This window comes from Macadamia integrifolia, chromosome 1 (genome assembly GCF_013358625.1).
Source record: "Macadamia integrifolia cultivar HAES 741 chromosome 1, SCU_Mint_v3, whole genome shotgun sequence".
NCBI lineage: Eukaryota > Viridiplantae > Streptophyta > Magnoliopsida > Proteales > Proteaceae > Macadamia > Macadamia integrifolia.
In genome coordinates, this window is record NC_056557.1 from 29,960,384 (window position 1) to 29,985,815 (window position 25,432).

Consider the following 25,432-nt stretch of genomic DNA (forward strand, 5'->3'; position numbering starts at 1 on the left):
TGGCATAGGACAGATGGTAAAAACAAGGTCAATCAAGGTTAGCTCGCCAGTCCAACCCTCACAAAAATCAAGGCCAATTAAGACCAAAGTAGGTTGGCATTAGCATGACAGGGTTGGATTGGACCTAGATTGAGTTTTAAAGACCTAGGATTGGACTGGGGTTTTAAGAAATCAGCCCAACCTGACCTGTTTCACCCCTAATAGAATCAGCTCTAATTACCCCAGCTGACTAATCAGCTAAAAAAACCATCTTTTCTCCTTTCCTTTTCATTGAGGAAAGGATTCAAAAATTCCAACATATTATAAATAACTAACAAAAAAAAAAACACTCCCACGCCTATTGCTCGGCATTCTTCCTTAACTAGTTGATTGTCTACTCACAATCATGCCAATAACGACAAAAGTGAGCCCTAATCGCTTTGCTTGCTGCATCACTTCAAGAAAACCTCTTAACCTCTAAATTTTTTCCATGTGTACTCTATTTTGTACCGTATACATCAATGCAAATCTTTATTTCCTCTTTTACTTAATTTAATTTTGCACTTTATCTTCATCTCTTATTTCTATAAATTCCATTAATGCGTTGTGTTTTAAGGATATTTATTATCCATCAAATGCTCCCAAATAGTAATCTTAACTCATGTACCTATAATCCAATGGTTTAATCCTTGAAGGATTCTCCATAGGGACCACACCCAAGACGCAGATTTACACTTTAGCCCAAAAAAGGTTAGAATTGGGAAAATTCCAATCTTTTTAAACAACATAAAAATCCTGGCAATGTCTGGGATCATCTTTTACACTATTTGGCAAACCATGAAAGAGGCCCAATAGTTTATTATAGATCCTTCATCCATTGTCAAACAACTACGACAACATTTCTCAAGAACTAAATCTGTATAATACTTCATGTACATGAGACCAACCAACCGACACTTCTCCTTAACCAAAAAAACTTGTTCTGGGCCTCCTTTCCTACCAAAAGACTACAGAAAGATTGGAACGAATATGATAGTACTGAGATCACCAAGGATTAAAAAAAAATATATGCATAATTGATAGAAATATCTCTAGTAACTTTAATCTGAATCTTTTTTGGTCAAAATTCTCTGAAAACAAGGTTAAATCATAATACATCAAGATCATTGGGGACATGTTGTATGGAAGATGGATACAAGGGTTTACCATCACTATAGCACCAAATTGAAAGAAGGGAAGGGCGAGGATCCGCACAGCTCTGCATGTGCATTCCTTGGCAGACCAAGACACAAACGGGTAGGAGTCCCACCCACTCTCTCCTGAACCCCCTCCCCCTATTCTACCATTCATAACCCGGGCTTCCCGGACATGTAGTACACGGGCATCCTGGGAAACCCTCTCCCTTAATAAAATATGAATAAAAAAAAAACAAAAAAACCATGAATTCTTCATTCCCTTCAAACCCGTGGTAGTGCGTGGTTAGCTGATATCTATAACAGTGAAAGGTGGGTTAAGAGCTCCACTATGAAGACATGTAAGGTGCAGAAAAGCTGAAACCCAATGGTGAGCCTCGAAAACTGCTCTCCGGGAATCTGGTTGTGAGCAAGAAATCCAACACAGTGTACACCAGTCATGCCATGAAAGATCAAGCCGGCTTTACTTCAGAGGATGCCGTGGGGAAATAATGACAAGGAACCTTCAGTAGGATCACCGCATAACTGACTCTTTCACAAAAGATCTACCTCCAGAACTGTGAGTATAGTTCAAAGTGAGGAAACAATGTGAAGCTAGCACAGAATCATGCTAAACTCTAAAGCTTTAGGAGGAAAATAAGCATTGTACTCACGCATATTCAAGGTGAATATTCAAGAATCGTGAGTTTTCTTTGCTCTGTGACAGTGTTATGGAGCCTTCAATTACTTGGTCCTGCTTCACCTCTATCGGGTCATAAAAGTAGAGCAATGTCTGCAAAATTTATTTGTAACTGTGATATGAAATTGGCACAGTACTTTCAGACAAATACAATATCATGCTTTATATAGTTTTTTGATGTTTAAGTGGGTGGGCTAGCCCATCCAATGGCTCATATTTATGCTACAATTATTAACATCAACACCTTCAAAACTTCCGTACTTTTAACATTTGAGACCATATGATTTCTCAGTTTTTATATTATCTCCCAGTCACATTAAACAAGATAAGATCACAATCCCCCTTGAGATGTATTATGTTCATGTCAGGATCAAACATGCACATTTCAGAAGTAGGGACCATATAAAACAAACTGAAATAGTTTTGTTTGTTTAAATTAATAACTATAGATTCATAACTGGGATAATGTCCTTGATATCAAGGTTCCAAAGGAGCAAGAGCCCAATTGAGCCAAGTATGCTCAACTGTCAAGGTGGCTGTCAAACATTTTGGACCTTGGAGGGTGGGGATAGGAGGAAGCATCATAACTATATACCTGTTGCCAATGTGTTGGAAGGTCCTCAGGAGCAGTTGACAGCACAAGTGCTTCATTAGGTTTTTGTCGTTTTTCCCTCTGACTATCTGATGGGTTTATGTCAGAAGATGTGAACTGTGGAGATTGGACATGGTTATTGGAAGGGAAAATTGCAGGACCACTGAATTCAACATCAAACCAGAATGCAAACCCGTGAAGGGGAGCTGCAAAAGAAAGAAAAACATGTCAGCCAAAGAAATTAAAATCAAGAGAGAAGGTGTTTTATTATACAAAACCAAAAAATTGCAAAATAGAATAAAATATATTAACTTGCAAAATTTATCATAATGAAAATAAAACCAAAATATCCTTTGAGACTTTCTTGCAAAGGTTGAAAAGGATTCGACTGTGCAACAGACTAACTAAAGAATATTCAGAATGCAACAATGCTAACAACAGTGAGGTCAAGGAACAGTTCTAGAAGATCGGATGGATACGGAATACAAAGGGATAGGTGAAATGCCAGCTCTTCCCATCCAATGGCACAGAGAAATAGATAGGAGTTGGTCCAGAATTCAAAGATACCAGCAGAAACTTGCTTCTTCCTGGATAAGAGAAAGTCAGAGGCTAACTCTAACTCAATCATGATTCAAAGTCAACCTTCCTTGACCCGAAGACCTGGCTGCCTTTAAAGAAGCATATTATCAATAAGCGGATGCGCATAAAAGCTCTTTTCATCATCAGAAACAACCAGATTTCCAACCTCTTGCATTGCATTACCATAACGAAAAGATAAAATCTATCATTCAAAAGAGAGAGAGAGAGAGAGAGAGAGAGAGAGAGATTGCTCTTGTGACAGAGACAATAAGAATTCCATAAGGATGAGAGTAAAGGCATAAGAGAAGAGGAAAGAGGTAAAAGAATTTACCATTCATCATTGATGTAAATCTATATCTTGCTGTAATAGACTCAAGTTCCTGAATTGTGACTGTATAGCAATCCACATGCTTAACCTATCATCAAGACCATACATGGAATAAGTTTCTAGCACCATTCCAAAATATTCCACACAGGATATATGCAAGGGTTATTAGATCAATTTTACCCTCGATTAGGGGTTCTACGTGTGTCCATGGTAAGGTTGGTATATTCAAGTAAACAAGACATAACCCCTTTACAAACAGCAATGACAGCATTAGGGGCTTCCTCTAGTTTGCATCAAATAAAGCATGGTCATGGAGCTTAGTTAAAGAACACTTTGTATATTTTTTTGTTGGTTATAATTTGTGTCTTGTTCATTACTGGTAATTCTGTATAGTTGAGTAATGATATTATCATACTGTGTAAGTTGTTACATGCTTTTTTTTTCCATAGAATAAGTTATCTTCATACTGTTTTTTATCATTTGGTAGAGATTCTTCCAATTTCTTGTTTGGCCACATGGTAAAACTCAGATTGGTCTCAAGGTTGTTATGCAAGCAGCAGACCTCCAGATCCACCTGTCCACAATTTTCCAGCCCCATCTGAACAGCCATGTGGCAGTATAAGAGGGTGTGCCAATCTGTTATGAGGTCAGGGCATCCTAAGTTATTTAATATAAATATTTACATTTATTTTTTAAATTGTGCCTCACACCGATCAGATATGTGCTGCGCTTCAGGTGCTAGGAGGGCTTAGTTCCTCACTTAAGCCTCTCACTTCTAAAGTTTGGGCTCAAATTAACTGGAAATGTTATACACAATATCATCTAGTCAAGGGTTAATTTTCAGTGAAATCCAACTTTGCCACATGTCAATTTAATGAATTTGAAAAACTTAGACTTTTGAAGAAACAAGAGGAAGTAACCCCGCACATGAAAGGCAATACAGTAAAAAAGGGCCACTAAATTTGACAAGGGGCCTATCCAGAGAATTCTCCATCTATCCAACTACAGATTCACCAAATATCCCTCATGGCAGAAGCAGCTGCAACTAAAACCAATATGGTACCTTTAGCGCTAGAACCTTCCCCATATGTTGTCCAAATTTCTTCCACACAATGATTTGGGCTCCCACCAGATATTCATAATTGGGTCATCCCTCCTAATTAAAAGACTCTTCCTAAGCGCCCCAAAAAAGGGAGAAAAAAGACAAGCGGGCGAGTCCTCCCCATCACCCATTGGTAAGGTAGGCCATTTCCAATGTCTAGTCCGAATAAGAACCATCGTCACCTCGCTGGAAAGTCCGAGTACTAACGCTAATACGTGCCACACCTGACGTTAAATTATTATTTTGGGTCCAGCCACTTCTCAAACCAATCCAAATCTTCATTTGCATATGCCGTATTCTTTGGATCTAATGGGTAGTGGACCCGTTGTCTCCAAAGAACACCTGGGGAAAACAAAAAGTACCGATTAGTTTGTTATAGGTGTTGATGTAGCAAAGCTACGATGGATCGACCCAAACCCGCTCCATAACCCAGACCAAAAACCAAATCCAATTTGGGGTCTAGGATTTTATTTTATTTGTAACCTTTTATTTTAGGTAGTTTCTAGATAGGTAACAAGTTTCTAGTTTGAGTCCTTTGTTTCTAATTCCCTTAGTCTAGATTTTAAGAGATTTGAATTTTATTTTAGTCTGACTTTAATTAGGAAGCCTTAATTTTAGATTATTATTAATTTGGCATGTAACCCAAGTTATGAAATTTTCAATGAAGAATGAATTGATTTTGAGAAACCTTGCGCGGCTGTCTTCTCCCCCCCCCCCTCTGTGAGATCTCTTTCGCTCCCTCCCCCCTTTTGTTTCTTCTTCTGCGATCTCTCTACCTCCCCTCTTCTCCTGTCTGTCTTCTTTCCCTCTTTATTTCTTCTTATTCTTTTTCTCTGGTTTTCTTCTCGGTTTCCCTGTTAGCCTACTGTAGCAGTCCATCAAGTTTGTTTCAATCTTCTTCATACCCAAATCTGTTGGTCTGCGACTTGGAGGAGCAGTTGCAAACCCTAAGGCGATTTTTTAGAGATCAAAAGCACTTCTGATTTGTGAGTTCCACAGCGTTCCAGAATTGATATTCACCCTATTGTAAGATACCCATTTGGATCCATATCTGAACCTGCAACTACCACTGGTACCTGTTTCAGCAGAGCTCTATTGGTCTTAAGATTGTTAGATGTGACTTGGATCCTCAATGGTTAAAGCTAAGATTCTGGTCGAAGGTTATACTCATCTGGGCGATCAGAAACCCTAAGATTTTAGTTCCTTTGATCGATCCTATTGAGAACTCTAGCTTTGATTCATGGCTGATCCTGCAGCTACTCCCTCTGCCGCCTCCCAGTATATATTCTGAAAATCAAGCTTGCCGGTTGGTGTTCTTGTGGTTTGGGATCATTGCGATTGAGGGTTGAAGAACTTCTTCCAAAACCCTGGATCGACTGGGGCTTAACTTGAGGGAATCCTTTCTGCCTTCAACCTCCACTGGTGGCTGTCATGAGGTTGAAGACAGCCTCATAAAGTGGTGATTTATTTTAACTGTATTCTAAAATCCCATATTAATGCCCCTCCCATTCCCCACTTTATTACAACTTGCCATTGAGTTATCTTCCATTTCAAGAGTACCCCCTCCCCTTTATACGTTACACTCTTCTTCTAAAGTGGGAATTCAAAACTCTTCTAAGTCTTTGTCCTTTGTGTTAAAAGTCCTTTTGTTTTACTCCCTTCTTGTTGCCCACTACTTTAACCTCTTATTTACACCTTGCCATCAAGTTGAATGTTGTTCCTAGCTTGTCCCTAGCCAATAAATAGTAATCCCTCTTCAAATCCTATTGCTTCTTTATTTGCTAATAGCTCCTTGAGAATTATGGAATATTCCAAAACTGCCATTGATTCTGATATTTGTGCTAATCATTAAAGTGGACCCACAGTCATCCGGGTTTGGCCTTTTGGGGCCCACTGGCCCCCGCATTAGATGTTTCTGCCTATTCAATACTGGGGTATCTTGATTATCAAAGATGAACGTATAAAATAAATCCTTTTTTCCCCTTTGAACTACTATGTTTTGAACATGATGTCCATTCAATTAATGGCAAAAGTTTATCAGAATGACAACTTCCACCATGTGGAGTGATGTGGAAATTCCAACCCCTGGATATCTAAGGATTAGTGATTGGCCATGTTTCAAATTGCAGATCCAAATTCAATTATATACCCTCCCATGTACATCCATGCACCCTCACGGTAGTCCAGAATTTTTCAGTTTCATTTGCCATTTGGCTAACCCTGATTGAACTGAACCTTGACATGTGAGCAAGGGACCCTGGAGTCTACTTGTCCAAAAAATCTCAGCACCCATTTGAGCTGCCACATAGCAGAACTAGGTGCCCGTCCACAAAAAAATGCTCCATTAATTTATTTCTAAATACTTGCATGGAGGTGTTACCAAGAATATTGGCATCTAAAAGTGGTGGCGTGCAGTGCCCTCCACGTAAGGAACCAAGTATCTTAGGTTTTCTAAAACTGGAAAAGAAACTCTAGAAGAGATTAGACTAGAAAACAAAATATAATTGAAAATCATAGTCAAACGTCTTCCAAACATGAGAAATCTTATTGAACGAACATATTGGTATAAAGAAAGAGACTCACCACAAATGGCCACGTCAAAACATTCTCACCCGATATTGTCTCCACAGATGGCTCCTCAAATGCACACTGTTTTGCAAGAGGCACCATAGCAGACACTGTATTTGGCAACCATAAAAAGAATTAACTTTGATTTTAATTATCTGTGAGATGATTAATGGAAATGATGCAGGATGCAAGGTAGCATATGCTTGAGTTAGTCAACAACAACACACCCCAAGAAAAATACCCTTCATTGGGGCATCGAGTTTATATCACTAAATAATCTCGGTTTTCAATCAAAAATTCCCAAAACACTTGATCTTGGTTTCATTAGATAGATGATTCAATAACTTATCTAATAGATCCAAGATAACACATTTTGTTCAAAACTCAAGAATGCTATGGCTGAAACGAGGAAACTATTAGTGTGCATGTGGAAGGGATATTTATAGGCTAAAGTTTCCTCCACAGCCCCTTTAGATTAGCTTATCAGCACAACCTAAATATACACCAAGTGGCATGTTCGTTGAAGCTCAAATTATATGGACATGTTGTCCACATCTATCTAACTCGTAATTTTCAGCCTAAAATGTATCTTCGCACTTGGGAAAAAAAATATGGAAAAGGTAGACATGCCAACTTATCAAAAATAGGAATCAGGTTTCTCCCCTGCAATTTTTGTACCTCAGATTCTGCATGAATCACAATTGTCAAGGCCTCAAGGTGACCCAAGGCAGTGGAGGGACAACTAGACATTTATGCAATAAGGAGCCCAAAGTGTTATTTCCCATGATTCCATCAATTCGTATGCCATAACATATGACTTGTATAATATAACTATACAAATATGCTTATATCATACATCAAAAATCAACATTAAGCCATATCAACTCATCAAGAATCACTATGAAAATAAGTACAAGTGTATAACCACTAACAAGAATACTAGATACAGATATAGATACTAGTCAGAGGCTTTGACAGGAAACCTCATTCTGCCGCTGCCCTTCTCAAGATTGATAACCACAAGGCTTTCGACTCAATCCGATGGGATTTCATCTCAAAATTCCTTCTCCATATGTCTTTCCCTCCTTCCTTTGTCCACTGGATCCACTCTTGCATATCCACCTCTTGCTTCTCGGTCCTCTTTTGGTATTAGGCAAGGATGCCCCTTCTCCCCTTTTTCTGTTTTCCCTCTCCATTGAAGTGCTTTACAGATTCATCCAATCATCTACTGACCTCCATCTCATCATGCCCATCCCCAAATTCAAATCCCTCAAGCTTACCCATCTAGCCTTTGCTGACGATCTCATGATCTTTTCTAAGGATGACACCCTATCCTATCCATCTCTTCTATTATGTCCTCCCTTCACTCCTTTGAGCTTCTCTCTAGAATCAGAATCAACCTTCTCAAATCCCATCTTTTCCTCGCGAGTGTCCCTGACTCCATCAAAGCTCGTCTCCTAGAGATCACTGGCTTTGCTTCCTCCTCATCAAATATCTGGGCCTTCCTCTCATTACGGCTAGGCTGTCAGCTCACCATTGCTCCCCCATTCTTGATCTTATGAGAAAGAAGCTTCAACTCTGGAAAGGTAAGTTGTTGTCCTATGCGAGCCATCTTGTTCTTACCAAATCTGTGCTCCAACCCATGTATCTTTGTTGGTCCGGTGTCTTTTCCCTCCCCCAATTTGTCATAAAGGCCATGGAATCCCTGATTTACTCCTTCATTCGGTAAGGAATAGATGCTTCTAAATTCCTCCATCCCCTCAGTTGGTCCTCCATCAGCCTTCCCAAATCTGAAGGAGGTCTCGGCCTTCATAGAATCAAAAAAGTCAATTTCATAGGTATCCTTAAACTCATTTGGAAAATTGTCTCCAAGCACAACATTTGGGTTTCTTAGGTCTACTCCTTCCCCCCTTAAGAATGACTCTCTTTGGTCCATTCCCTCTACTCCTAATGCCTCCTGGGTTTGGCGCAACATTCTTAATGCTAGAGTCATTGCAATCAGAGCCATCTCTTCCACTATAGGCAACGGTGCATCCACTTATCTCTGGCTTGATCTGCGGCACCCCTTAGGTACCCAATCAACCATTGTTAGCCAAAGAGTCATTTACTCCTCTGGTTTGAATAGGAAGGCCATAGTAGCCTCCATTTTGGACAATGGTTTATGCCCCCCCATTCTCTCCCCCTCTTCTTGCTGGTCTTTGGTCCCCCCCCCTCCCTCCCATTCACCCTGGTCATAGGGGAAGGGAGGATAACATTCATTGGTTACCCTCTCCCACGAGAGAGTGCTCTTTTGCCTCTGCTCGAGATTTTATTCGCTCCAAAGGTCCTTCTGTTCCATGAGGAACATTATCTGGTTCAAAGGTCATATTTCCCACCACAACTTCACAGCTTGGCGCACCATCTCAAACTACCTCACTACACAGTCTTTCCTTCTCCGCCAACATATTCAGGTTCCCCCTTCTAATTGCCTATGTTGGAATGCTCCAAAGATGTTGATCATCTTTTTTTTCTCCTGTCCCTTCTCCTCTTCTATTTGGAAAAGGGTCCTCAGCCACTGCTGGCTTTCCAGAAGAATTATTCTCCCCTTGAGTCGTGAATGAATTTGGGTTGACATGACTTTTTCTGGGACTACAATCTATGATACTATCGGAAAGCTTGCTTTTTGTGCCACCATCAACCATATCTGGATGGAATGTAACCTGCATAGATGGACTTCCAATACCATATCTTATGATAAGATTTGGAAGACTTCTATTTAGGCATCAGTTCCAAATTGATCTCAATACGGTACAAAAATGTTAGAAATACCCCATGGAACAGGCTCATTGTTGTATCCTGGGGTCTTCCCCCGACTATCTTGTCTTAACCTCTCTATGTTGTTCCCCTTGATTAGCAATTCCCCCCTTAGCTGCTAGTCTAGTATTTCTCCTCTTGGTTTGTTGCCTTTGGGCCCCTCCCCAACACCCCCCCTTTTCGCCTTGTATATTCCTCTTGTTTGGTAATGAATTTGTTTATTCATTAAAAAAAAATACAGATACAAGTCAATCTCTATGAAAGTATCATCCAACAGTTCAAGCCGCAAATCAAGATTATCAAAACTTGAAAAAGCAATCAATAATCAATGTTCAAGGATAGCCGCACACAGAAATGTCGCAGCCCATCTACCATGGTAGGTTGGAGTGAGGGTTGCAGTGGGCGGTGAACGGTGAACATCGAACAAGTGAACAACAAAAACAGGGTATTGTGTACTCTCGGGTTTCAGTTCATTCTTTATTCTTCTTTTTATGTTTTTTTAACCAAATGATTCTGTGCATCTCACCTAAAGTATACTATTTGCACACACAACTGATATTGTTAGAAAAGGAATCTATCTATTTAAAAAATATATATATGCTAAGGCGACTACCTAGGCATCAAGGCGTCTAAGGTGCACAAGGCAATGCCTAGGAGTCGACCAAGACAACAAGGCACTAGCCTTTCATGACTATGGTAAGGCAACCAACCGCCAAAGCCCCCAGAAAACTGCCAGGTGCCTAAGCGACGCCTTGCCAACTATGTCATGAATGATACCCTCCTCTACGTGTCATCAAGCTAAACTTTGACAAAAGTTCCATAGGCAATCATATGCTTGCAAGTAGTGGTGGAATCTCATGGATCATCAAGGAAACTAAGTTGGTGATGCAATCATGCAAATCATAGCCTGTGAAAGAAGAATTTTCAGATTTGGCTTTGGTTCAGATTTTGTTGGGTCTAATTGAAATTGTGGTTCCACAAGTTAGGCCAAAATTTAAGTCCCCAGTGGGTTACATGGGTCAAGGGGTAAGGGATTAGGGTTAGAAAACCTCATGTAATTCAGAATTATAGGGATTAGGAATTCAAAATTGAAACCAGTTTTTAACAACTTCCCAAATAACACCGTTGATTTGAAAACTAGTAAATAGCGAGTTGCAAAAATTAAAAGCTAGATTGGAAGATATGGGATAGTCTCAAAACTAGCAGGTGACAAAAATAAAAACATAGAAAAGATTTAGTAACGAACGACAGAATAAGAGAGGAATTGAAATAACAAGTCAAGATTTAGTAACAATTGGTAAATAGCAAGTAGGAAGCAGACTTGAAGAAAAGAGTTACCAAAATCATTAAGTTGCTGAAAATAGAAACTCAGATTTAGTAACTACAGAAAAAACAGCAACTATTGTGAACAATAGCAAGTGGAACCCAAAATAAAAATTGGAGAGTGACACTAGTAACCAAGGAAACAAAGTAAGATGGGGGCATAGAAAATAGAAACTAGGACAGGTATGTTGCTATGTAGCTGCTGTAGGACACCAAGGAAAGCAATGATCTGAAACTTAGATAGAAGAAGGAGAAGACAAAAGAAAAAGGATACAAACTAGGTTTCCCACCAAGAACTATACCAGCATCTCACCAGTCCAACTTGGCATCCTACTAAGCTATCTTATCATCCCACCAAGCTTGCCATTGCATCTCACAGCAAACAGCATTAGTTGTCAAAATCGATAGGGTAGTATGATTCCCCTACTCCTTTATTTATAACTTTAAAAATTTATAAGAAAACAATAACTCTTCATGCACAAGCAAGAGAGTTCTAGAGAAGACAAAATAGAAAGCTTCTAGATTGCTACAAATTAGAAACTAACAACTTTATCCCGAATAAGACCTAAATCCTGATAGTTGGGCTTCTAGAATTGATGCCCCCAGTTGGGTTAATTGGGGTTAAATTGATTCATTTATTTATTTCCTTTTCTAGAGTTAGAAACAGGTCACGTTAGTTGGGTGTTGAGTTTGGCATCAGTTTTTAATTCTATTTGAGTAATATTTTGTTTCTATTTTAGATTTAAATTCTTCTATTGTTTTTGTTTCAGAATAAGAATAGGGTTATTTTGAGTCTTTAAATAGTTTTCTGATACCCAACGATTGGGATGGATTTTGAATATTTAATGAATTTTGGGTTAATACCTTGGTGTCTGATACCCAACAATTGGGATGGATTTTGAATATTTAATGAAATTTGGGTTAATACCTTGGCTGCCAAGAACTGTGCGCATCTCTCTTTCTTCTTTCTCATATCTCCTCGTCACAGGTTCCATCTTCTCAGATCTGAACTCTCTGTGTCTGTTTCATGTTTACTTCCTCTTTCTAAACTTCTTCTTCACTGTTTCACTCCATACTTGCTATTGTTGTCTATATTTTGTTCCTACTACTTGCGGTGCTTCAGGGTGGGTGATGAATCGAGAGAACTTGCTGGATCCTTCACAGGTTGGCCTGAGATTTGGGTCACAGTAGCCTACCTTTAGGCAATATTTGACTAATACCGAAAGGTAGCCTACTGTGACCCCCAGTCTTGAAGCTGTGGTGTAGACCAATACCTGCAACTGATCTGAAACCCTAACTTCTTAGATTCCTTTGTCAGGTCGATTCTCTCATATGCTGTTAGATATTTGACTCAATTCTCAGATGCTTTTGGAAGGCCTACAGGTGAGAAAGATAACCCCTGAATCTTGAGTCCAAAGGTGGAGTGACGACGGAGTTCTTCTCTCCTTTTCCTAATCTGCTCTACCGTAGCTACTGGTCATGGTTCTGTTGGAATCATGGAGGGCTATTTTCTTATTTGATTCTGAAGGTCTAACTCTTCTGTTATTACGATTAAACCACTATTTTCTAAGAGTTCTGTTCTATTATTTCCTTTCCTTCTATTAATTCCAGAATACCCCCTACTTTCAAACTTAATTGCAGTTTGACCCATACTTTGTTCTCTTCACTTTTAAGGGCTTGAGTTGTTCCTGAACTTACAAAAACACCATTGCTTTCTTTGAAATTGACTTATTTGTTAAGTGTGGGCCCATAGAGATCCTAAATTAGGGTTCTTGAACCTCAATACGCATCATGAATTGGCCCATTACAATAGTAAACCTAAAAATATTAAGCTCATGGCTCATATAACCGACTAGAAACTCAAAATTAAACATATTATCCATTCTTGGTCCAATTTGATGTCTTGGTTTGCCACTGACTTTGTTGTTCTTTTGAACTGTATCAATTCTCCCCATCTTGAAAAAAACCTGTCCATGATATTTGTAGTTATTCTGAATCAGATCCACATGATCATCTTTCAATTTCAGTTAGAATTCAGCAATCCTCGATATCATCCTGTCAACGTACTGCTTTTGATGTCCCTCTGTAGCTCTAATACCGAATTGACAGGAATATGAGATAATTACCCAATATCAGCAGTCAGGTGTAGAAAACGAAAACCTAGAATGATGAAGAAAAGAATGGAAATCGAAAAAAAAAAAAAATCACACAATGCAACACAAAGATTTGCGTGGTTCGGCAAGATCGCCTACATCCACAATGAGATGAGATCTACGTCACTATCAATGGAGAATAAAATATAGCTGCTCATCCACGCACCTCTCAGATTACAAAGAATGAACTCACTACAAAATCATAGCAACATGAGATACAATTTACTGAAATACCCATACAACAATGAAAATTTTCCTCCTGGCTACCACCCACAAACCCCCGCATGGAGCCCAGTTCGTCAAGCCTACAGGCCCTCAGGCTTTTAACGGCCCTTCGAAATCAGCCTACAAACCTATGCAATGGAATACAAGACATCATACCCCCAACACTATGATCACTATCCCACTCACAACAAGAACTTGTGAGTCACTACCAGCAAACTATCACCACATATAACCCCCAGAAATCTAGCATTTCGAATAACCACAAATTCAGTCCGGTTGAAGGTTACCAGCGGTACTTCGATCCCCCACTCCAACCAAAAAAAAAAATAAAAACAAGATGAAGTTCCAGCGGTTGGATCCCAAGTTAGTAGCACAGTACCAAAATAGAAACTAGCTTCCAAATTTAGAAACAAATCAAACAATACAATATCTCAGAATCCATATGGCAGAATAACATAAAAACATGAATGTAACCAGAACTCGATGAGCAGTTCATCATCTGTAAAAACCATTCCAACTGCTAGACACCTTGGATCTACAACACACAAAATTAGTAAACTAAGGTTCAAATTTAGAAACAGCAGCCATCAATCCACAGGACAGAATGTCCCCTTACTCCAGTCGAATTCTCATTTTGGGGTAGTAACTAATCCTCCAAATCAACAACCAGATCTGAAGGTATGGTACAGCAATAATAATCCAAAACAGAGCAGAAAAAAACCAGAAACAGAGGTGCCGCAAGTCTGGTTTAACAACTGGAATCTGAGATTCCTCAATAGTTGTTAAATAAGATCACCAACAGTGGACTACTCGCCGAAATCCAACAGAGCATCAATGAAACAGAAGAAAATAAATCGAAATAAAGCTTGGAAGGCTTACTGAACATCGTACCAAGAAGGAAACAAAAGGATAGAAGAAGAAAAGGATAAAACCTGGATTTCCCACCCAAGCACCAACAAGCCTCCGCCAGCCTATTCACTGCCTTTCACAGAACTACTTCACACAGGGAATGTAGACATAGCAATACCATAGAATTATAAAAAATCGTTAAGAGTAGCTTGAAGCGTCACACTTGTTTATATGGAAGTAGCCTACTAGAAAATAGAAACAAAATAAAATAGCAACTAGTAGCATGTAATAGAAACCGTCCCATTGTAGAGAGAGAGAGAGGTTTCCTTTATACATAAGCAACCTTAGAAATAGAAAGTTCCTAATCTGAAAAATAGAAACTAATCCCATGGTTTAAAGTATTGTATCATATCGGCCAATGCATATCGGCAAGGATCAAAGTATCGGTATAGGTTGCCGTATCGGTCGGCCAAAATTAAGATACGTATCGGAGGGTATCGTATCGTATCGGAGATACGCAAAGATACACTAAAGATAAACACATAAATGGATAGGAAACATTTTTCTAAACACCTTTGCATAAAGAATTTGTTAAAAAAAGCTATTGATGACATATATTATGCATAAACACTAAATTAAGGGTATCACACTAAGAATTCAAGGTTTATAGTTGTCCCATAAATGTAAAATCCTTGTTCCCAACCTTGATTTCCACTTTACTTAGAGAGAAATATGACTGGCAGCAACTTTGGAACAAAAACCCCTTCAAAAATCGTGTTTCTAAAAAATTACCTATCTTGGCCATTATATGACCGTAGCGTACTGTAACGGTACATACCGATACTCACCGATACGTACCGATACTCTCCGATACATACCGAAACGTACATTTCACCTCAATTTTATATTTTTCATAGTCGTATCGGTGCATATCGTATTGTATCGATGTGTATCAATGGTGTAATGATGCATATTAGTATGTATCATAGAATATATATCGATACGAAAGGATTTTAAAATTTTCATGTATCGTGTCGGTGTGTATCATATAGGTCAGCTAAATTTAAGATACGTATCGGAGGGTATCGTATCGATATCAGAGATACTTTAAACCATGCAGATCAGTATCAGGCCTTACCGATACAATACTTCCGATATGCTACATGGAAATTTTAAAATCCGTTTGCATCGATATGTATCGTACAATACATACGATACACCACCGGTACACTAATATGCACCGATACATACCGATACTATATGGAAAATTAAAAATCAAGGTGAAATGTATGTTTCGGTATGTACCGATACGTATCGGTTGGTACATACCAATATGGTGCGCTACTGTCATATAATGGCCAAGATGGGTCATTTTCTAGCAAAACACGACTTTTAGAGAAGGGTTTTTGTTTCAAAGTTTCTACCAGTCATTTTTCTCTCTTAACTAAAGTGAAAATCAAGGTTGGGAGCAAGGAATTTACACCCATAAACATCTACAAACCTTGGATTCTCAATGCGATAATCTCAATTTAGTGTTTACGCATAATACATGTTATGTATAACTTTTTTCACTATTTTTTTTTTTTTTACAAAAGTGTATAAAAAAAGTGTTTCCTATCCATTTATGTATGTATCTTTAGCGCATCTTAGCGTATCTCTGATACGTATCTTGATTTTTTCCGAGTGATACGGCGACCGATACCGATACTTTAATCCTTGACTAATCCCTATTTTCCTGTAGGCCTTAAATTTCTAATGTTTGGGCTTTATAGAATTGGCCCATTACAATAGAAAACTCAAAACTACTTAGCTGATGACCCATATAACCCATTGGGGATATAGATTTTGGCCTAAGTTATTTAACCAAGAGTTTAATATAACCCAAAAAACTGAACCAAACCCAAATCCGAAAATTCTTCTTCCATGGGCTGTGATTTGCATCAGTTGGAAACTTGGCATACTCAGGTCCCATTGAGAGGTATGATTCAATTAAAGCTTAATTAAAAGCAGTCATCAAAGGAATTAAAGATATCTTCTAACAAAAGGTCAGACTTAATAATAGAGGAAGATGCAGCACTATTCATCAAATGTTTGTTCAAATTCAGAATAAGAAAGGCCAAATCAAAAAGGAACGAGGCTAAGACCAGCTAACTGTGTGGCTTATTCTTTAACAGGCTGGATTGAATAGGCAATTTCGATACACTAAGGGCATTATGCAAAGTAGCATGTCCCTATTTTTCTAGTTTTGTCCTCCGTTTTCTGTTGTTGCTTTATAAAATTTCTTACGTTATACTACATATCATTATGTATGGAAGCTGACTAGGGATCAACATCCTCTTCAATCTGCATGATGGATTTCCAATGACCTAGGATCACTTAGTAACAGAAAGACAAAGAAACCAGAATCACAGACAAGTCAAGAACCAGATTTCAGGAGATTTTAATATCAGAAAATTAAAGTCTCTGATCTGATCCAAAAGTTGGTTGAGCCCCCTATAAGACACTAGGTGATTGGATATCCCACCCAAGCACCAACAAGCCTCCGCCAGCCTATTTGCTGCCTTTCACAGAACTACTTCACACAGGGAATGTAGCCATAGCAATACCTAGAATCTGAAGAATCCTATTTGGGATAGGGAACTCGAATTTAGAAATCGAATGCAGAATTCAAAAACTGCTGACAGTACTAGATGGTGATTTGATTATTTGGATAGCAGCAATGGTTGATCAGGTGTAACCACAGAATAGTGTTCTGAAACCAGAATCGAAATCAGACAGAAATGGAAGATTCCAGAAATTTGATTAACAAGAGGACTCGAAGGAAACAATCAAACAATATCAATATCTGATTTTGGTAACAGAATGCAACAGAGCATAAGGTTTGATTGCTAAATATGTAACCATACCGAAATCTCTGCTGTCATATTAATGCAGAAAACTCAAATTCAATCAAAAGAGGTATGTGCATGAACAGAAAGTTCAAAATACTAACCTGAATTTATGGACGAATAAGAAGAGGAATAGAAAAGGATATGAACCAAGTCTCTCAATTGGAAGTAGATTGGAATCCCACATTCCCACCAAGAGTTGCTGCATCTCACAACAGTTTTCTAAATATCACAGAAAATAATAGGCAAAAAGCCAGCTTCATTCAACTGATAAATTGCTGTAGCCCTTTACATTGTTTTATAGAAACAGCAAAGGCTGAATCATACTCTCTAGGAAATCCAGCAGCCAATAAGAAACAACCTCCTCAAAACAGGAAATAAAAATATATAAACCAGATCAGTATTCCTCCTCTTATGTGAGCTAGAATAAGAATTTCCTAACCAAACTAGGACTTCAAAAAAAAAAAATAAAAATAAAAATAAAAAAAAAATAACAGGAATGGATTTAAAAAGAATATTCCATCCTCTTCTGCGAAGCAGGGGGTAAGGTTGCATACACACTTGCCCCTCCCAGACCTTGCAGTAGCAGGAGCCTCGTGCACTGGATTGCTCTTTGCTCTATTCATTCCAGCCTTGAAAGGAATGAAATAAACAAATAATAGTCCTAACTAGGACCCTATGACCTGGCTCTTCAGGTGAACCAGAAACCTGAACCACAGACCAGGAAAAAGTGGTTCAAAGTGATGCAGTTAAACCTTTGATCTGCATCATTGCATCATCTTTTTTCTTTAAATAAAATCCTCGTTGCTAATCCAAAAAAAATGCAACTTTGGTTCAGTGGATGAATATGTTAGGAATGTATGTTTGATACATGTGGTCTGTACAATTGCGAGAGGACCGAAAATATGAACATCCCAAGGGGTATATTAGCCTATCGACAGTCCACGCAACAATTTAAAACAGCTTATTTGTTTGAGAGTCTATGCAGGACTCGACATTTTTTCTTTTTCCTAGATAAACAAGTAAATAACTATCCTTATTAAGAAGATGGGGGAAGAAAACTATAATACACCTGCTACTTAGAATTAACAAATCTTGATCAAAGTTACAACATTTACCTATAAAATGTCTAGGACCCCATACAGGCATACATTGCTAGCTCAACAGAAATTGTATTCATAGATATCGATATCCGTATTGATCCCAAATAGAAAGGGAGAATTTTATTTTTCCTCATAAGCATAACTACATAATGTAGAAGTGGGTATCCATCACATTTGTCATGCCAATGATGGATGCCGAAGCTCATGCTCCTGTTAAATGAGTTAAACAATACGGACCCCAATGTTTAGGTATCACCCACTCAATAATGACCGACACACCAAGAACTTGCAGCCTTTGTAAATTAAACACTGGTACAGCCTGCAACACAAACATATGTTTCGAAAACTTGCATATTCCGGTCGAAATTTCAACCACATCAACAGTATTGATCCAACCCGAGACAACCATGGAGTACTATATAAAAGTTCAAGGTTTCGACTGGTTTCGACCAGTTTCGATAATTACGATTAAATCGACTGGTTCCACCTTTTGGTCGAACCAGTGCCTATATAATGACTTGCTTCGTGGGAAACAAGCTCATTTCGCAAGTTTTGAATTTCCGCTCCCATTTTTTCCACGTTTAGACTGGAAACACTGGATTGAAGCGAAAAAAAAAAAAGCCCTATTTTCTCTCAAGATCTTTTATTCTATTCACACTTCGCGATACCATTTGATATTTACCCAAAAAAGAACACTTGGAACAAAAAGGTAAACCATATTTTCCTCAATTTTTTTTTTTTTTTTGCCAATGTAGTTGCGAACATAGTAGAATGCATTCAATTTTTTATATGTTACTTAGAATGCCCCAATCTACGCATTCCTGTTGTCAAAATTTGTTTGGAAGGTTAAATTATTTTTAAAATTTTATGTTTTAAAAAATACATTTTCCTATAACATATATTTGAAAAAATAGGATTAATATCTGATGTTGGGTGTTCAATTTTATATATGTTAGACACCGTACCCAATCTACGGCGTGACACTGTCAAAAAAAATTTCTTCTTTTTATTTTTATTTTCAATAATTAGTTTAATATTTTAGCGGTGAGAGTTCAATCCCTCTCATTTGGCCATTATCGTTTATTTTGCAAATCTACATTATGGTTTACATTTTTTAATCATTTATTTCCATTTCCAATATATAACTTATATGTACAGCTCCACTCAACGTACACTGGCAAACTTCGTCAACACCACAAGTAACATTTTAGGTGTTTTTTTTTTTTCTTTTTTAAAGAAACTGATAAATGGAATAGGTTAGAAATGCCAAATATAGGATGTACACAAAAAAAAAAAATGTTTGGGGATGGAAACCATGGTTTCCACCATGCCAGGAAAAATTCCCTAGTTTCCACCAAATTTCGACCACCACTTCGATTGAAATGGTTCAAACGTGGTCATACCCTAAGATTTAGAACCTTGCCCAAACATGACTGCACACAGATGCACCACAGTGGAGTGTTGATTACACAAAGGCCCAAGTGCACACCAAGAACAAATCCATCAATATTGCTAAAATCACCCAGCCCCCCAAAAGATAAAGCCCCACCTACAAATCCTCCTTAAAAACCCCTCACCTGGCAAGCTCATCAGCTAAAGAATTAGCTGAACACAAGCGCCAAGAAAAAGAAAAGCTAGCTTGAGAACAAAGCAACTTAGCTTTCCCAAGATGGTGAAGGCATCATCCAGGAGCACCGAGCACCACTATGATGACAAAGCTCCCAATAACCAGATTTGAATCACCCTCAGTGTTGGCGTTCAGCCAGCCTCTAGAAATAGACGCTCCTGAAAACCCACCCCCAAAACCAGCTGGACCTGGATTGCCAATAGAGCTACCATAAAACTTCAGCTCGATGATATTAGGATGGGTACGGAACCACTCATGGTGAATCTACAGAGGCAAAACTACAGAGCTTATCACCAAGGACCATAACCAAGAAACACAAAGCCACATCAGATACTGATTACCAAAACAGTGTAAGGTCTAATATTCTCTAAGGAAGATTACAGGCTAGACCAAAATAAGTCAAGAAATGGGCCCAAGTATCCCACATTCCACATTACAAATTTGACGGATAATAGAACCAATGTAGCTTGAAAATCTACCTTCTCTATCAAGGATATCACAAGACGGAGAGGAAAAAAAGTTCATGCTTCCAAGCCCAAACATTAGCACCCTCAATCTGTCATCCCATTATCCAAAAGGTCAACATGCGGATGGGAGAGGATTAGAGGAAAGTACCATTCAGTCAAGCAGACATAAAAAGAAAAGGGGGAATAGGGAGAGCAAAAAAAAGTACATAAACATGCTCATCAGATAAATTTAGTACATTAATGCAAGAGTAGATTACAAGAAACTAACCCCCACAATTTATAAACCCCAAACAAAACAAATAGGACCAGGAAACAAGGGAATAAGACCATCAAATAAATACCCAAGGGTACAATACCAATACAGGAGCAAAACCAGCCCAAAACCCAACGCAATAAGAGAGAGAAAGACCTGCAATATGCTGGACAGATAGAGGTACGGCCAGGTTTGTAAGGCTCCAATTGAGCTGCACTCTTGAGCGTAGGTAGTCCCTAGGAAGGGTACAAAAACCTAAAAAATTGAAGGACTTCCGACGGTCGGTTGCTGAGATATTCACTTTCTTGAAAATCGAACCTAGGAGAGAGAATTTGTCAGAATTCTGCAGGGACAGCAGCTGGTAGCCTCGAATGGTTCTTCCACTAATGATATGGAACAGCCCCTAGCAAGACCAAGCAGATCAGACTTCAGATGGAGGAGATATTGGAGATCGATTGGACTTCAAAACTAGAATTCCTTTGCTGGTCGATTCTAATTTAATAGGGCTTGACAGATCTGAAAACTCTCCCTTGGAATATCATAGCAACAATAATTAAGAACAGAAAATAGTAATGGAAACTAAAGGAAAAAAAAAACAAGATGGAGGGTTGAGAATGATGAAAAATAATAAAGGAATGGGTATCTCACCCCTTAGGTTTTGAGTATCACACACCTCAAAGGTTTAGGCATCTCACCTCTCAATAACAGTTTTTAACTAAAAAGCAGTCACTCCATAATTCATTCATTCAAATCTAAGAATTGATTACATAAGCTCCTCTATTTAAAGAGGGCAGAATGGCAATCCTAACATAACTAGGAACTATTTTCCAAATAGGACTAGACACTCCTAGTGAGACTTGGACTCATAATAGGACTAGACTAGAACTTCAGCATGAAGTAGGTAACTAACTAGTCATTTACTAATAGGGAGACCTAAACTGACTCAAACTGAAATAACAAAGGAAATAGACTCAAAACAGGACTCTAACTAAACTAATGAATTAAATCTCGTTTTCCTACTTTCTACCCATATTTTAGGCTCATTACAAAGAAAACTCTTGGGATCAAAAGCCCAAAACATACATAATCCAACCCGAGGTTTATTTTTAATAAAATAAGCTCATTAAGTGACTTATCCACATCATACATCTTGACAAATTTAATATGATTTGTGGTTCCAATGCAAAAAAGTCCAATAAAGGTATTTTGGACCTAGAGTAGCCCACCTATTGAATGTAGAAACATGATTTTCTGCATCTAGTGCACCACCAAGACCACCACACACACACACACACACACACAAAAATGAGAGAGAGAGAGATGGGGATCATATGTACAATGCACTCACTATCAATCCCATAAACATTGCGCCAGAAATCAATGCTTTCACTATATCTTTCAGAATGCGTAACAGGTGCCATGTACAACTGCAGAAGATGTAGAGCACATATTAGCAAGAGGTGGTTTAATACTTTACTCTGATAATGACTGGTTTGATAAATACAAGACATAATAATTTTAAAAATCAAATTGCTTTTTTATTATGTGACTACTACCATTCAGTTATCAAGAGTGTTCTAAGTTATAGCAAGCTACCATTTTGACAAATTCATAAAAATAGGGAGCAGCTTCAAAAAATAAATTATTGGATTTATTACAGTGGAAAAAAGTGGAATATTCTGATTCAGTTACCGTAGCATGAGAAGGAAGAATAAGTCCTCCAGGTTTCAACCAACGATCCCTGGCTGTAATTACACTCCCAAGCATGCTCTACAGGGAAAAGCATGAATATTTAAGATAATTTAGAAGATAGATAAAGGATTAAGTTTCAAAATTAGCCAATAGCAGTTTGTTATGCATATAAGAGTTGAAATATTAGAAGCACTCAAAGCCCAAGAATCAAAAAGTTCAAAATTTATATTAGTTAAATACCAAACTAATATGTGCAATTCAACCATGAAAACTAAGATCACATCAATCACCTCATACAAGAGCATGTAGCCCATCCACTCTGAAATTATAACATCAACCTCCTCCTCAATTTCAACATCCTGCAAAGATCAGCATCAAGGTTTATTCACATATACAATAAACTGTAGAAGTTTCCAGTTTTTAAGGGGTACAGATCCGTTCTAAGAACAGGCCAGAAGACTGGTTGAATTGGGCTGCACAGGAACCAGAAAACACAGTGGTTTTTTCTTCTTTTTTTTTTTAAGGAGCTGCCCAAGGGAACTTTATTCATGCACACTAGAGGGGAAGAGGGGAATGATAGGAAGGGGGGGGGGGGAATGCATGTGACAGGAATCGGTCCGTAGACCTTCCACACTCCTGGCGCCTGCTCTACAGTGGTCATTCTCAAAAAAAGAACCAAATGTTTGAAGAAGCAGTGGAAACAGAGAAAAAACAATAAGTTCTCGTAAAATCAGCCGAATGAATGATGTATTACATTTTTTTATCATATTGCTCAAAACAGGCCGAACCATGGCATGAAACCATAGCTATTAAGGCGGTGAGGCGACCGAGGCGTTTGGCAGTCTTTTAGAGCGTCTTCGCGACAAGGCGGGGTATAAGGCACCACCTTATTGACTAAAGTGTTCCTGTGTAATTTTTTTATAAAACCATTCTATTTGACTCAAATCCTAATTGAATCCTACTACTCATATGCTAAATAAATATTAAAGGTTCATACTTCATACCAATGCAAGATATTCATCTTCATCAATCATCAATCACCAATCACCATTCACCAATCATCATCATGATTATTAACATATAATATAACATAAATACATAATTATGAAACAAAATTATAAATATAAAGAAAAGAAGACTTTAAATATACAAGTATTCGTTACTAATATGTAAGGGCCCTACTTTGATCAATCCCAATAATGTTCAACTGCTAGGTATGAGAAACACACAGCTGACGCAAGAGGAAAGAGAAACACATAGCGTCACTATCACGATAAGTCAAAAGAGAAGACACTATCTGCAGAATAAATTTTTGGAAAGCAGACCTGGTGCAAGAACAGGAATCAATTGTGTTTCAAGAAATTGGTTCTTCTCACAATAACTACGTTTTGGCCCCAAACTACACTACCAGAATTTCCCATTTGTTTGAACACACCACCCACTTTTAGGACCAATGGTTCAAGAATGAGGGAGATTAAACTCCTCTCCCTCTGTCCAGTCTACCACTCAAAATAGAGTATAACCAGTAAATACAAAAAAATCCAAACGACTGAGAAAGTATAGGAAGGAGAAATCGAATAAACAGAAGAAAAGAATTATGGGGGCAAGAAGAAAGAAGAGGAATAAAGGTAAGGGTGTGGAATGATTGTACTGCGTCAGCAAGAGTCTTACGACTCTCATGGTCACACCGTAGGTTAAAAAAAAAAAAAAAAAAAGAAATATTAAGACTTGAGAGTCGTAAGACTGATGAACAGATGAAGATGAAAGAAGAAGAAATAAGGAAGAAGGGAGAGCAAGAAGAAGAAGAGAAAAAACTCTCACAAAGAAGATGAGAAAAATCAGAAAAATAAACAACATACCTGGAGAGAGGGGAAGGAACCTTTGCCAAAGAAGAATCGAAGGAGGAGGGACCGCTGGAGTGCTTCACCGTTGGCTGTGGAGCGATTTGGGGTTTTGAGAGAATATCGTGTTTTTTTGGTAAAGTTTATGTCATTATCTTTCGATCCAGTGCATCCATAGTTATTAAGGCATTGGTAAGGTGACACCTAGGCGCTAATGCAGTTGAGAGAGGTTAAGGCAGTAAGCCGCTTTATGTTGGGTACGAAAGGCGGTCGCTTTATGCTATAAGGCGGTCACCTTATGCTATAAGGCGGCTAAAGCAACGCCTTATGACAAAGGCAACCGTCTTATGGCTTTTTTAAAAAAGATTTGTTTTTACAACTGATTTATGAATATTCCAAAATAGACTTCATGATTGGCAGGTGCATAAATTTTGATGCGCATAAGATACACTGGATCAAAAACTAATGACTTAAAACTATACTAAAAAAACACGATATTTCTCAAAACCCCAACTGCTCCACAGCCGATGGTGAAGCACTCCAGCGGTCCCTCCTTCAATTCTTCTCCGACGACGACTATTCTTCTCCGGCAGCCTCCGGCGAAGGTTTCTTCCCCTCTCTCCAGGTATATTGTTTATTTTTTTAATTTTTCTCTTCTTTGTGAGAATTTTTTTTCTCTCTTCTTTCTTCTCCCTTCTTCCCTCTTTCATCTTCATCTATTCATCATAGTCTTACGACTCTCAAGTCTTAATAGTTTTTTTTTTCTTACCTACGGAGAGACCGTGAGAGTCGTAAGACTCTTGCTGACACTGTGTGTTTCTCTTTCCTCTTGCGTCAATTGTGTTCCTCACACCTAGCAGTTGAACATTATTGTGATTGATCAAAGTAGGGCCCTTACATATTAGTAACGAACGAGTTTCATTTCATAATTTTACGAACTTAAAGCACTACATCATGGATATTGGATGGATTGTAGACACGTGTAAGTGTCTATGTCACCTGCCTTCAAGTAAGTGGAGGCAGGGGCGTGACATTAAGTCTAGGAAGAAGTTCCAACGAGGACCTAGAATTGATGCAATGGCTCTAGAGTGATTAGACCAATATGATCGGCTCTAGAAACCCAAAACCAAACAGAATAGAGCCAATTGGGATTTTAGTCTACTAAGGGCCAGGTTTTTTTTTTTTTTTTGGGGGGGGG

At 38.3% G+C, this 25,432-nt stretch overlaps 1 protein-coding gene across 2 annotated transcripts in view; it reads right to left on the minus strand.

The window, feature by feature from the left end:
• Positions 1–1,033: 1,033 nt before the first annotated feature.
• Positions 1,034–25,432, minus strand: part of LOC122083674 (probable protein arginine N-methyltransferase 6) — a 76,155-nt gene continuing 51,756 nt past the window's right edge. For both annotated transcript variants that reach the window (XM_042651555.1, XM_042651548.1), the window contains 8 exons: positions 22,684–22,752; positions 22,394–22,471; positions 22,050–22,128; positions 7,036–7,130; positions 3,354–3,438; positions 2,447–2,649; positions 1,826–1,944; positions 1,034–1,729 (listed from right to left, as the gene is read on the minus strand). In XM_042651555.1, coding sequence (XP_042507489.1) covers positions 1,687–1,729; positions 1,826–1,944; positions 2,447–2,649; positions 3,354–3,438; positions 7,036–7,130; positions 22,050–22,128; positions 22,394–22,471; positions 22,684–22,752 — 771 coding nt within the window. In that variant the 3' untranslated portion in view covers positions 1,034–1,686. The remainder of the gene's footprint in view (positions 1,730–1,825; positions 1,945–2,446; positions 2,650–3,353; positions 3,439–7,035; positions 7,131–22,049; positions 22,129–22,393; positions 22,472–22,683; positions 22,753–25,432) is intronic.